Raw genomic sequence first — 15,237 nt, forward strand, 5'->3', positions numbered from 1 at the left:
ACCTATTTTCTTCAATGAAGAGCATATACATCCTCCATGAGAAAACTGAATGCAATTTTAATAGTTCCTTCAAGAATGTAATTTGGTTATAACACCAATACAATGCACTCTACATTCTACTGACTAAAATGTGAAACTACTGATGAATCCTGTAATATGTGCAGATGCACAGCCTTCCAAATCTCACAAGACAGTAGTTGAAAGACCACTTTGACAGGAATTGAGTTTTTGGTTTCATTGTGATTTTGAGATTAAAGGTAATTATACAATTATTCAGAATATATTTTGTTACTTATTTACATCATAAAATACTGTTCTAAAACCATTCCGTCAGTGAGACAATAGAATCTGAAAGAAAATGAGCACTCATGCTGCATTTTAAAGACATTACAAGCGTTTAAATTCTGATTATATCTTTATGTTTACAATTCAAATAGCTCCTTTTAAAGGCCATTTTACATGGTGACTTAAGAACATAATTAAGTACATCTTAATGTTTTCCACTGATTATATGTAGAAATTCATTTACCCATGGCATTTGGTTTTTTTTTTTTCCAAAGCGAAATATTACTATCAGGAGATGATAGTTTTTTAATTATTTTAGCTTGAAAATTAAAAAAAAAAATACTTACCAGTAGATAAAGGCACAATTTTTACTCACTTCAAGTAATCAACCAAAAATGATTGCTTACTTTCAACATGATTGATTGACATTTTTCAAACAATCTGTCTTTAATCCTGACAGCTCTTTATTTATTATGTTTCATGTACTTGCTATGGGTTACTAGTCTCCAATGGGTGTTATCATGGGAATAACCAAAATATGATACTATGACAGAAGGCTGACAAAGTGTCTCTCATCCTTGAATTATACGCCAAGTCAAGAATGGGGGTTGAAGAGTGTTGCAAAAAAGAGACCGCAGGGCTACTTATATCCTTGTAATAAAACCAGCAATATCAAGAGAGTTATCATCTCACTTCCAATTTCTTCCCCTCAAGAACAATTTGAATCTCTTTGGCATCCAAAGTCTCATAAGTCAACAATGCTTCTGCTAGATTCTTATGTTCTTTCGCATGAGTTTTCAAGATATGTTTTGCCCGTTCATATGATTCCTGAAAGAGAAAAGCAAGTCATAGAAAAAATGAAGAAATGCAATAACCATAGAAGGAGAAAATAAACCAATGAGGCCTTAAAGTGTGTTGATTTATACTTTTAAAAGCATTTAAAAGCTTTGTTCCAAAATATGAACTGTGTGTACGTAACAATATAAACAGTACATGGGATGTATCACAACAGAAGAGTTTGGAAAATGTTTCAAAAGAGTCCCTGCCTATCTAGAATGTTCATTTTTTTTCTGTTGTAACTAGTTTGGGCATCTCTTTCTTTACCCTCCAGCAGTTAATTAAAGCCTGGATGCTTCCTTGGAAGATCCGCGTTCCTGAAATTCTTACTCTTGCTCCATCACCATTTACAGACCCTTAGTAGCCCCTCCTGCAGAAAGCACTGCTCCTGAAAGCCAAGCCACTTGAGGATTAGCTCAGACTCCCTTGACAAGCCAGCAATTAGTACTGATTACACTCCTCACTCAACAGACTCTGCTCCTTCATCCCAAGAGCTACCTTAACACATGGCTAACTTCAGTATCTAAGAATACAAAGCAACCTTACTAGTAAGCTCCAGACCAACATCCCTATTTCTAACTTATGATATAAGATATCATAGTTATATCATAGTCTTCATTATGATATCCAAAGTAAGTAGCTTCTTATTAAACAAAAGTAATCTACCCACACCAATAACTTGCATCCCAGTTTGGTCTCCAAGTTCTTCAGTTAATGGCACAAACAATACAGTTACCAGAGGCAGAAATCTGGAAAATGATTTTAGCTGCTCTCTTACCTTTCCTATCTGATACATAATATTTTATGTCTATGTAGCCAAGGGTGTCCATGAAGTTCTAATCCCCCTGCCTCTGCTTTCTAAGCGCTGAGGCTGTGGCATACGCTACCATGACTTGCCTCTGCGGTGCTGGGAACTGAGTGCTGGGAACTGAGCTCAGTGATCTGTGCGCGCTAGGTAATTACTACCAACTGAACCACATCCCCAAATTTGCAACGGTATCTCTTGTGTCCACTCAGGGTTTCTTCATCTCTAGATTTTATAGGACAAGATTTAGAATCACTAGTTATCATCAACTGGGGACTAAACCTAAGGCATTTCATAAAGTACACTAGCACTCTGTACTAGAACTGTTAACTGCCCCCCACCATGTTACCATTTTTAAAGTATGTAGGCACATTTTGTAAAATAACAAAACAGAACAAAACAAAAAAAAAAATCAAGCTCAGAAAAATATTACCCGCAGAAGAATTCTTATTTCTTGTTCAATGGCAGATTGTGTTTCAGGACTTAGTGTTCCTGCATCACTATAGGTCATAACTCCAAGCTAAAATCAAAAAGCATAAAATAATTGAACAAATTATTACCAAGAAGTTTAGCACAGTAAGTAGTAGCCTATATATAAACTGGGGGGGGGGCAAGAAATGCAACATAAAAATGTTGAGTGCAATGAAATATTCTACGGAAATCATAAGGACAAATCAAAATAGCAAACGAGAGTACGATAGAAAATTAAAGTCCTTTAAGTGTCTTCTCAGAAAACTCTGACAGCTCCCCCAAATCTGGATTACAATGAAATAAAAAAATGTAAATAACTTCAAAAAGATGAAAGAGTTAAATAACTTAATTTAGCAATTTACTAATTCAAGAGGTTTAAGTAGAAAAAAAATCTCTATTATTACTCAGAGCAATACTTAGAATTAAGTCTCAAATTAGGAACCAGACAATGAAAAAGAACGTTATCAATTCATAAGTCTATCAATTGGGAAATTAACTACCTTTTCACTCATTCCAAATCTGGTAACCATCCTCTTTGCAATTTGCGTTGCATTATCAAAATCACTAGAAGCACCTAGACATAAATAAACAAACAAATAAATACCTTCTGAAAATCTTTAAAAGAATAAACACGAATTTCAAGTAATACACTATGAAAAACCAACCTGTTGTAATATGATCAGTTCCAAATATAAGTTCCTCTGCCACTCTTCCTCCCATGCTAACATCCATTTGTGCAAGCAGCTGGGCCCTAGTCTCATTCCATCTGTCATTTTCAGGCAATAGTGAAACCTATACAGTTTAATAATAACCACATAACAAAAAGGAAAGGCATTCAGACACAATTCTGAAATAGGTACATTCATAACCAAAACTATTCAGTGTTTCCAGACACTATTTGATAGACATGGTCAACAGGTAATTATACATGAAAGCTTTATGACGTGAAACCAACATGAAAAACAAAAGAAAATCCTCTGTACAGGTGCATCTTACAAACAATAGCTACATAATGCTGCAATAGGACTTTTTTTTCCAGCTGCATATAAATATTCAAGCAGTTATATATTAGAAAGATTCAAGAACGAAGCATGTACTAAGAAGCATCTTAGAACAACTACAGAACCAGTTGCTATGACATAAGATGTGTCTCTATATCTAGTAGTTTATTTAGATATTTAAAATTATAGTCTATAATCACTCTTCAATTGTATTTTTGTGGAAATATGTAACCTGAAATATATTATAAAACTACTCTGATCAATTATAGCAATTGGATCTTATTTCAATACTGTTCAGGAAATCAAAAAGGTTAAAATATCACTGGGAAGTTGCAGTCTCCCTAAACAAGCTTCTAGGAAGTTTTATTTGAAAGTGAAATTTTAAAACAAGAAAATGAGGTACAGAAGGCAAAGTGGCTCAAACATGTGATCCCAGGACTTGTAAAAGTGAGGCAGAAGGATTATCACAAGTTTCAGGCCTGTTCGGGGTACATGGAGAATTAAGTTACAGAGTGGATTACAAAGTGAGAAGTGAGACTGTCTCAAAGCAAGCAAGCAAGCACAACTAAACTAAACTGGTACATGGTTCAGTGCTGAGAGCCAGATTCCCAAGCCTGAGTCTCTTGGGTTTAAACCACCATCACTGGGTAGGGGTAAGAAGGTCTATAGGAAACTTACATGTCCAAGTGTTGGCCCCCGAGGCATGATTGTAGCTTTATTGATTGGCATTGCATCCTTTGTGTAATACGCAATAATAGCATGGCCAGATTCATGATAGGCTGTTATGGTTTTGTTTTTGTTATCAATTTCCACACTTCTTCTTTCTGGTCCTAAGATAAATATCATACTATATTAGGAACTGCTAAAATAGTAGCCTATAATCCCAGAACTCCATAGGTAAGAGAATAGGTTCCAGGCTAGCCCATGATTCACTGTTATAACAGGAAGGCAGAAACATGAGGACTCATTACAGAGCCTGGAGGCATTGTGGTTCACAGCAGTAATCGCAGCACTCAGAAGGCTAAGGTAAGATGATCACCATGAGTTCACAGCCAGTCTGAGGTACACGAGTGTAAGTGAGGGCCAGCTGACCAGTGTGGATTACAGTGTGACAGTCAGTCTTCAAAAAGATAAAATAAAATAAAATAGGGCAGGGTGAAAAGAAAGAAAAAGATGACCTGAAGAACAAGAGAATGAGAAGGAAGACATACCCATTAGAATTTTATCCTTAGAAAACTCTAGTTCCTTCATGGTAACCATTTCTTTTCCATCAACAGCTGCCTTTAATGCAGCTTGGTTCACAAGATTCTCCAACTCGGCTCCAGAAAATCCAACAGTACCGCGAGCTATGATTTCTGGATCAACAGCTACAGACAAAGAGAACAACATAAGGAATCTCCATTGCTACACAGAAGCTCTTCCACTGAACTCACGTTTTGAGGTAGAAAAAAGTACGATTACTCTGAGTTACAAAATAAAATATATATCTTAAAACTAAAATTAAATTCACTGAAACTAATGCCATTGTATGCAAATAACACTAATTAGCATTTATTGGTAATAAGGTTATTGTTAATAATAATTTCTGGCAATAATAAAACATCTACACAAATTCTAGGTTTTATTAACTTTCTGAAAACAAAACAAAAAGTGGACTTACTAAAAATGAAATTAGAAACTTTAAATATGACCTACGCTGGGCCTGGAGAGATGGCCCAGCAGTTAAGAACACCAACTGCTCTTGCAGAGAACCCAGGATCAGTTCCCAGCACCCACAGGGTAGCTCCTCTTCTGGCCTCTACTGGTACTGTGTATGTGGTATAAATACATGCAGACAGTTTACAAAGATAAAAATAAATATATCTTAAATATGTCCTATGCTGATGTCCAGCCTGACCACAAATTGAAAAAGCACGCTCACCATCAAATTCTGTTCTCTTAAATATCACTTTCAAACACCTTGGTCTCCCTTTATTATAGAAAACAAACAGGCTGATTAAAGACAGTCTTGAAAATATTTGTTTTCAAGTGACTCCATGTTTCTATGTGCCTTGCTCCATGTTTTGCTTTTTTCCTAAATGGAGTCCTTTTTTTGTATTTTATACACACACACACACACACACACACACACACACACACACACACACACCTACCTGTCTATAAACCCCAAACAAAATTTCCTTTGGAATTAGAATTCAAGAATAAAATACTTTCAGGGATATACACAAACTGAAGAATGCACACAAAAATGGAAATAAAGAGAATGAAAAAATTAACGAGTTTGAGGCATAAACCAAAAAAAGGACCATAAACAGGATGGCTAGATAAATTCCCATTTTACAGAAATAATAATGTCAGAATCAAGGAATTGGACTCACATTTGTCAAACTTTATTTTATTGAGATACCATTTCAAAATTTCAGTCCGACCTTTCACATCTGGTCTTGGAACTGTAACTTGCATGTCAAAACGACCAGGACGTATTAAGGCACTGAGGGAAAATTGAAAAGATACATTTAAATTGATAATCTGAAGATGCCAGCATACACTGAACATGTGACAGGGAAACAATGACAACCACAGATAAGGTAGAAAGACAGACTTCTGAATATAAATGTCCACATAGTCCCTCAGAAGCACGGTGACAGTCTCAGGAAGTCTCAGAAGGGTCTAGGGTACTCAACACCCACAATCACAGGACTCAAAAAGCTAAGGAGTCCCAGGCCAACCCAGACTATGCAGTGTAAGCTGATGTGAAGTAATAAGGAGCAGAAGGCAGAACCAAGATTCATTCGGATACCTGTGTGCAGCTAAGGCAGCACTATCTCTGTCCTCCCTCCCTTTTCCCGTTTCCCACTTCAGACCACTTGTACCACGTTCTCCTCTCTACTGCACTTGTACCCCTTCTCCAATGGTCTTGTTTTTGCTTTCTTGGTTTAGGCAGTTACTCCAGGTTATGTACTCACATCTGAAGATCTGGAGATGGATGTGTGGTTTCTATATTTAGTCATGCCTGGCACTGGAAACTATTCAGTTGCCCAGGGCCAGTAAAGAACCTTGAAGGAGAACCTACAAGCACTGTTGTACTAAACCAGCGCTGTCCCTAAGCACATTCTAAGGATTTGTTCTTATACCACAGAGTGCAGCCTTCACTCCTCATCAAGGAGACTTCTCTTTGTAATTGACAGAGGTCACTACAGAAAACTACACATGATCAAAATGCAGAGTTGTGGAGCCCAGTACCAACTGAGACATGCAGAACACAGCTCCCACACTTGAAGCTCAAGGCCACTTAGGAAGAGGGGCGGTGACCGGAAGAGTCAAAGGGTCAGGGAACTTGTAAGACTGTGTCAGCTCCTATACAGATGGTTATCTCCTACACTTACGGGGTCTCACCACCATGGTTGCCTCAACAAGGCTGACGCCATGCTTTGCTACAGTGGATGGGGAAAGCTTATGAGGCCTCAACCCTAGACAAAGAACTATAGGTAAGTAAAATGCTGAAAACAGGAACAAAAGTCTTTCCTAGGGAAGGGCATACCAAGTGATTACCCAATACTAAATGGTCAGACCTAAAAACCATATATATACAAGTAGCACTATACACACTGAATAGGTTGTATGCACATACTTAGGAATACTCACACACACAAACACCAAAAATTAAAGGAAAAAAGGTTATGAATTTGAAAAAAGGCCTGGTTTGGCAGAGAATGTGCATCTCTGTGGCGGGGGGGGGGGGGGGGATTACATGGGGGGACTTGAAGGATGGAAGAAGAAATGATGAGATTATAATATTAAAACAATCATTAAAAATACACGCTCCTTTCTCAATTGCTATCTAGAATGCTGGACTGTTGTATTAGAAAAAGACAAGCTACTAATCACACAAAAAAGAACTCGTATAAAATTTTTAAATATGGGAGGGGGACAGGTGCACCTTAGGGCAGGTGCCTGTTGAGGTCAGAAGAAAGTGTTTGATCCCCTAGAGCCGGAAGTACAGTGGCCGAAAGCTGGAGGTATGGGTGATGGAGATCAAACTGAGAGCCACTGCAGAACAGGCTGCTTTCTTCACCCTGAGCCCTCTCTACTGCCTTTCCCAACACAGAAACTTTTAATGCTATCAACTCACTTTCAAAATGCTTTCTGTTTAAATATGATATGTTTTCAATATTATTGAGAAATAAATAATTCACTTGAGTTTTAATATATTAGGTTGTGCAGGCATCACTTTGATTTAATTTTAGAGCAATTTTCCATTTTAGGAATTCTATGTCTATTAGTAATTATGTCACAGTCCCCAAGCCTCTTGTAGCTAATCTGTGTCTGGGTTTGCTTATTCTAAACATTCCCTATAAATGCAACTGTGTAAGACAGTATGCTATGGTAGACTTCTCTCAGTGCAAGGGAACTGTGTAAGACAGTATGCTATGGTAGACTTCTCTCAGTGCAATGGAACTGTGTAAGACTGTGTGCTATGGTAGACTTCTCTCAGTACAATGGCGCAGCATATGACAGCACTTCACAGAGCTCTTCATACTTACTTGTCTAATGCCTCTGGGAAATTTGTGGCACCTATAATGATCACTCCTTCATTGGGTTTGAAACTAGAGAGGAAAAAAAATAGTACCATTTCACTGACAAGAGAAGCACAGCTTACATGTGAAAACACCCATACAAAGCTGATCATCACCAACTATAACTGTTAATAAAAGATTTAGATAGATCACAACCCACCTGTTACAGTTACTTAGGAAAACAACCTGACATAAATGGCTCAGCTGCCTAATTAAGTATCAAAAAAAAGTGTTTTTAACTTTACCATTCAAATTATTTGGTCTTAGACCTCTATTTAATCAAAATGTCTCATGCTGACATTAAGAAAGTTCATTCAAGCTGGGCGGTGGTGGCTCATGCCTTTAATTCCAGCACCCAGGAGGCAGAAGCAGGAGGATCTCTGTGAGTTCAAGGCCAGTCTGGTCTACAAGAGCTAGTTCCAGGGCAGGCTCCAAAGCTACAGAGAAACACTGTCTTGAAAAAACATCAACAACAACAAAAAGTTCATTCAAAGCGACATTTCTTCCTTTCTGTACTATGAACACAGTATACAATGTTTGTAAGTTTTAACTTGATCACAATACTCAGTCATCAACTAGACAGAAACTAGTGTATTAGTCCTTACTTTATGGGGGTAGGAGTCAGTGCTAGGGATCTAACCCAGTTATTCATGTATACTAGAAGCGGATGATCCATGACTGAGCTATATCTATCCTCCGTATCTTTCTTTCTTTAGACAGTTTGAGCTTGAATCATTGTTTTTCTCTTATAAATACAATGAATTAAAAATAAGTATACATTTACAATTTCGAGAGAAACTGATACATCAATTAGTAACACAAAAAACATGAAAGAAAAATTTGACTTCTTACATGAGATGACTGTTGACTAAACATGTAACATTTAATATCTATACAATTTTACCAAATCCTTCATAAGAACTTACATAAAATCAAGTGTGTAAATATCAAATGCTAGAAGATACCTGTTACTCTAAATTATCTTTAAATTGGATAAATGCTAACTTTTAAATTATTTCATATATTTAACAAAGACTCAATTACCCATCCATTTCGGCAAGAAGTTGATTGATAGTCTGCCTTGAATATGGATGCATTGGAGATTCAATTCTCTTCCCACCAACAGAATCTAATTCATCAATAAATATAACACAAGGAGCATTTGCTTTTGCTTCTCCTAAAAAAACAAAAAAAGATTCAAATAATGAAAGAAATTAACACCTTTTAACATAAAAATATTAACACCTATAAGACAATCAGTATAAAAAAAGTCATAGTAGGAAAAAAGAGGTCACATTTTACTAAAAATAATGTTGGAGGAGGGGGCTGTACTAAAGAACATGATAGAAAATGAGAACTGGCTATCCATTCTTTCCAACTGTACAAATTAATATAATTGGAATTGAAGTTAATAACTCTTAATTATAATGCTACAGAATCGATAAATAAAATGGAAAACCAAAAATTCAAGAATTAACTTTCAACAGTCCCTAACTTCATCTTGTATACCTACCAAGCCTTATTAAGCCTGTTTAAGAATATTGAGCTTTCAACATATCTCAGTAGAAAATGGACTTTAGTTCAAATTCCCAGAACTCAAAGGTGGAAGAGAACTGATTGCATGGATTACACACACACACACACATACACACACACACACACACATACACACCACACACACACACACACATACACACCACACACACACACACACACACACACACACACACCACACACACCCCACACACACACACACACACACACATCATAAATATACACAATAATAATAAAACTGTCTAAATAAAGATTACAGATCCCTTTTGGTTCTATCATTAAGTTGCTTGAAACTAAAGTCCATTTATTTCAGAAATTCAATAGAAGAAATTATCAAGAAAAGTGTAAATAAATAAAACATTACTGTTTCTCTAAGTAACAAAATGTAACATTGTCTAAAATATACATCAAAACATACTAAAAAGATTTCTGATCCTGCTGGCTCCTACACCCACAAACATCTCATCGAATTCTGATCCAGAAGCATAATAAAAAGGAACATCAGCTTCTCCAGCCACAGCTCGGGCTAGAAGTGTCTTCCCTGTTCCTGGTGGACCAACCAAAAGAATTCCTAAAAGAAGCAGACAAGAATGATCCATTATTTTTAAATCCCTTGATAAGAACCTTCAACATAATAATTATTAATTTCTATAATAGAAATGACAGTAATGATCAATATTGTTAAACTTGGCAAAGAAACTATGTTTCTACTGTTTCACTTCAAGATTTTCTCTACAACTAATTTTCCTGTGCCATTTAAATATTATTTACAGCCAGGAGAGGCACACACCTTTAATCCCAGCTCTAGGGAGGCAGGTGGATCTCTGTGAATTCAAAGCCAGCCTGTCTACATACTACATAAGGAGCGTCAGGCCAGCCAGGTAAAGAACGAGACTCTGATTCAAACAAACAAATGAACAGACATAAACATATATATAAAATTCACACATCAACAAGTAAAACAAGAAAAAAATATGAAGACAAAGGAATACAGACTACTCATTTGTAACAACATAAAACTCACACTAAAAGATATGCAGCCATACTGGGCAGTGGTGGCACACTTTAATTCCAGTACTCGGGAGGCAGAGGTGGGTGGATATCTGTGAGGTCAAGGCCAGCCTGGTCAACAAAGCAAGTTCCAGGACAACCAGGGTTACACAAAGAAACCATCTCAAAAAACAAAAAACAAAAAACAAAAAAAAAAAAAAGGAAAAAAAGATATGCAGTCAAATATAATGGGAAAATCTTGGTAATATAGTTCCATTAAAGACCAAAAAATATTTTCTAGCCATTTGATATAAAATAAAAAATTTAAAAACCAATGATATTAAAGAAATAATGCTAATTTGGGCTGAATTAGATAAGATTACAGCAGTGTCTTTATTTGTAGGTGACACATAGGTGACATCTGCAGCTTTCTTATATTCAAGGGAGAAATTAAATGCACATATAGGTAAACACGAAGAAAATTATTTAACAAAATGTCAAATAATGTTGAGTATAGGGTAACAATACATAAATATTAACTTCTAATATTCTAAGATTTTCCAAACATTTAAGTTTTCATACCAATAAACTTTTTCCATAGTAAGCTGGAAAAGAAGTAATTCCTGATCTGTTTAACTCTTGTAATTACATTAAAAAGCAACACAACTCTAGTGATGCTACATTTCAATATTAAAAAACTAAAAACAAGTTCAAAAATAGCATAAAGTTTACATTAGTATCACCATGTTTTAAGTGACATCCAACTGGTTTAAGCTGCTTATTAATTTTGGCATATCTTAGTGTATACCTCAAAAATTTTCCATAAATTAATAAGAAATTAAGCATAATTATAGTTTTAAATATTCTCTCTATACTATTACATCACTGTACCCCTAAGTGGGAAACGTTTAAAGAAACTTTTCCAGAAGTTTTCAGAAGAGATGCTCAGTGGTCTAAAATCTAGCCTTAAACCCGCAGTGCCTTTGGATCATTTAACACAGCTACCAAATACCTGCATGCTAAAGGTTTCCCTAAGCTACTGGTGCTATGGCAAAACTGTTAAAACTCAGAGATAGAACCTAGTAGGAAGAGGTGGGTCACTGGAGGCATGCCTTAAAGGACAGACTGTGTTCTGGATGCTATACCATGCTCTCCACTCTGCCTTCTACTCCTTCATTTCTGGCTGTTGTGAGGAGACAGCTTGTGCTACCATGCACTGTATGCCTAGCCTCATCTCAAACCTCAGGGATGCATTAGGACTATGGATTAAAACTTCTAAAACTACAAGCCTGAAACCTTCCTTTGAAGACAACATACATAAAACAAATTCATCTTTAACAAAGTAATTCCATTCCTAGAAATTTGTTTCTTTTTTTCTTTTTTCTTTTTTTTTTCTCCTGTTTTTCAGGCTAACCTCAAATTTCTGATCCTCCTGCTTCTACCTCCCAAGTGTTGGGACTACAGGCTCAGTTTATACCATAGTGGGGATCAAATCTTATGCTTGTGCATACTGGATAAACTATATAGACCCAATTGCCCATTAGAAACCTATCCAAGTAAATAATTAGACTAAAGGACAAAGCCGTGTTAGAGTGGTCATCAAACTGCTATTTTTAATAGAAAAAAATAGTTTACATAAAAGTATAAATGTTACAAATAATTAGCATGTAGTCTTCATAACTGTAAAGATCGTAAGGACAATTTCCAGAGTTCCCACTTCTCAGAAATCCTCAAGAATTCTCACATTAAAAAAGGAAATTCTAAGGAGTTGAAGTGTAGTTCAGTGGTATGGTGCTTACCTACTATGTACAAGGGGAAGTGAGTTTGCTCTCCAGTACAAGAACAAAACAAAAAAAGAACAAAAACATCAGTGCTCAGTGTGACCCTGAGTTGGTACCGGACCCAGATAGGGGTGGTGACATTTGGAAGATCGCTACTAGAGCAAATGCTGAACAAATGCTGAACTCTGTGTATGAAGCAGTGAAGTTAACCATTTTATATCCATGTAAAAGCACTAGTTTTAAACTATGGAAAAAAACAAAAACAACTTTATGTGAGGTTGGAGAGATGGCTCAGTGTTTAAGAGCACTGGATTCTCTTATAGAAGGCGTGGGTTCAATTCCTAGCACCCACAGGGCAACTCACAATCTGTGCAATTCTAGTCCTGGGTGATCTAATGCTCTTGTCTTGCCTCCACTGGCACCTGGCAAACACACAGTAGGCAGAAACAGGCAAAACATTCACACACATAAAGTTTTTTAAAAATTTAACTAAAAAAAACTCTTTTTGGTAAATGTACAGCTAAGCATTTAAAGAAGTATTACATCTTACTAGAAAGTAGGTACAGAACTTTAAGTGTGGAATAAAGCACGTATTTTTAAAAACAAAAATTAGGAACTGAACCTACTCAATTCTAATATGGGCAAATAAAATTTGTAATCTATTACTCTATGATTTACACCAATTATGACAAAAGGGAGAATATCTTACCTTTGGGAAGTTTGCCTCCAAGCACAGTAAATTTTTGTGGATTTTTCAAGAATTCAACCACTTCCTGTAATTCTTGTTTGGCTTCCTCCACCTTAAATGGTGCAATTTACCAAATAATCAAATAAAAGTTAGATTATCAAGGTTTCCTCTTTGGTAATCATATTTTTAATGTAGATATGAGTGAATTTGGTCTTTTTTGGTAAAACATTTTTTAATACGCTAAAGGCTTTCTAATCTTTATTTCCAATTACATGGCATCCTTATTTTGCCAACAAAAATCATTCGAAGTTCCTACTTTTACTCAGAAGGTGAAACAAGTCAAATAAGCTGAAACTATGAGGAAAAACACAGCATAAGGTGAAAGAGCAATCAGAAAACCTAAACTGTTTAGGTCATGATTATATTTCTAGAAAATTTCAAAAAACTATTTCCAGAAAACATCATTACTGGAACAAGAAAAGGTTTGTTTGTTTGTCTGTTTGAGTTCTCCAATGGACTTTGAAAGTTATTGTGACTAAATTGCTTAGATTTTTACTAAAATTTTGTAATGATATTAAAATAAAGTTCTACTCATGACCAGCCCCAGGAATATGGACACATGTTCACCAAAATGCACAAGGTACATACTTCACAATATTAGAGTTCCAAACTATAAACAACCAAAAATGTCTAAGTTAGTTAAAGAGCAAATTTTGATAGCCACATAACGCAAACTGTGCCATCAGGGCACATGAACAACTGCTCTACACAGCATGGCCAGACCCCAACCAAAATCATCATGTTGGGCAAAAGAAGAAAGATGCAAAACAGGATATTTGGTACATCCTACTGTTCCCAAAACAAGCAAAAAAACGGAAGCAGAACTAGAGTAAAGGCCCTGACTGGACAACCCTCTTTTCAGTGATAGGGACAATAACCAGAAGAGGCTTCTGGGGGGCTCTGGAGTTCTAACATTCTTTGCTGGGCTAAGAACTGAAGAACACTATGTGCTCATTCTTGAAATTTATTAATTGTGTACTTTTAAGCAAGTATGTTGAACTTCAAAAGATTTGCTGAGTTATTTAAAAGGAATATCTTACTGCACATTGAAAGACTAAAACATATCTAACTTAAAATAATGGGTAAAACGGCAATTTAAAATTCTAAGAATAAAGCAAGAGACAGGAAACACTGTTCACTTCTCAACTAAATAATCCCCTGTCCCCAATCTCTGTGGCAAGTGTACCTCCAGTTGAGCAACAGAAAAGCTACAGGGTGAGACAGATAATGACGCTGTAAACAGTTCTTAGTTTTTAAAGCAGCTCCATATAAACGTACTTACATACTCAAAAATCCTGGGCAAGAAATGATTCTTATGTACATTTCTTAAGACTTGAGAAAACTGTGTAATAGCAAACCTACAAGTTACTTTGCTCCTATGAATTTACATTTGTCAGAAGCTACTTCATTAACGAATGTTGTGTAGTTTTCTGCCTGTCTCTAGTTTTATACTCAGACATTCCTTCATCCCCACTGCAGACAAAAACTTAAAATACCCCAACCAAAAACAGCTCAACAAGAATTTTATGTTTTCTAAAGACTGACTATCATTTTGATGGTGTATGTGTGGGGCATGTGTATGTTGAGTCAGGTGCTCATGGAGGTCAGAACAGGAGTCAGATCCACTGGGGCAAGAGTTATAAGTTATGAGCTACTCAATGTGGGGATGGGGAGTACCATCAAGAAAAGAAAGTACTCTTAACCACTAGACCATCTTTCTAGCCGCAAAAACTCAAATCAGAATAGGAAGGGCCTGCCATACTGAGGACTCAAGTTTTAAATAATCATCATTCCAATACCTTCCTCAACTGTTCCCTTTCTGCAATTCAAACAGGGCTCATAGCCTTAAATTGCAAAAAAAGCTTGGGACAACTGGTTTAACCAGATGGAAACCCAATGCAGACTATCAATAAGGTAAATTACAAAGAAAGCAAAAAAAAATCTTAACTTACCCCTTTAACATGTTCAAAAGTAACGTTTTTCATCTGGACAGGATCTACAGCAGAATCAAGTCCTGTAGTTGTCCGGAAGCGAACTAACAGGAAGAGATACATGTGGGTATTTGATATCAAAATCTAGAAAAATTGCATGTCTTAGAAGCCTAAGTTTCTCAGATTAACCTGAAAGAAAAGCCACATCTCATTTCCAATGGTTCCTTAGGGTAGTCAGCAATTGTTTTCCTCCTGTG

The 15,237-nt window shown here is 36.2% G+C and overlaps 1 protein-coding gene across 1 annotated transcript in view; it reads right to left on the bottom strand.

The window, feature by feature from the left end:
* Positions 1–35: 35 nt before the first annotated feature.
* Yme1l1 (YME1 like 1 ATPase) overlaps positions 36–15,237 on the bottom strand; it is a 34,574-nt gene continuing 19,372 nt past the window's right edge. The window contains exons 8-19 of the mRNA XM_048461253.3: positions 15,002–15,084; positions 13,011–13,101; positions 9,949–10,101; positions 9,021–9,153; positions 7,944–8,006; positions 5,778–5,890; positions 4,611–4,766; positions 4,078–4,229; positions 3,064–3,190; positions 2,899–2,972; positions 2,361–2,447; positions 36–1,113 (exon numbers count right to left, since the gene is read on the bottom strand). Of these exons, the coding sequence (XP_048317210.1) occupies positions 970–1,113; positions 2,361–2,447; positions 2,899–2,972; positions 3,064–3,190; positions 4,078–4,229; positions 4,611–4,766; positions 5,778–5,890; positions 7,944–8,006; positions 9,021–9,153; positions 9,949–10,101; positions 13,011–13,101; positions 15,002–15,084 (1,376 nt within the window). The 3' untranslated portion in view covers positions 36–969. The remainder of the gene's footprint in view (positions 1,114–2,360; positions 2,448–2,898; positions 2,973–3,063; positions 3,191–4,077; positions 4,230–4,610; positions 4,767–5,777; positions 5,891–7,943; positions 8,007–9,020; positions 9,154–9,948; positions 10,102–13,010; positions 13,102–15,001; positions 15,085–15,237) is intronic.

Source organism: Myodes glareolus, chromosome 14 (genome assembly GCF_982192425.1).
Source record: "Myodes glareolus chromosome 14, mMyoGla1.1, whole genome shotgun sequence".
Taxonomy (NCBI): domain Eukaryota; kingdom Metazoa; phylum Chordata; class Mammalia; order Rodentia; family Cricetidae; genus Myodes; species Myodes glareolus.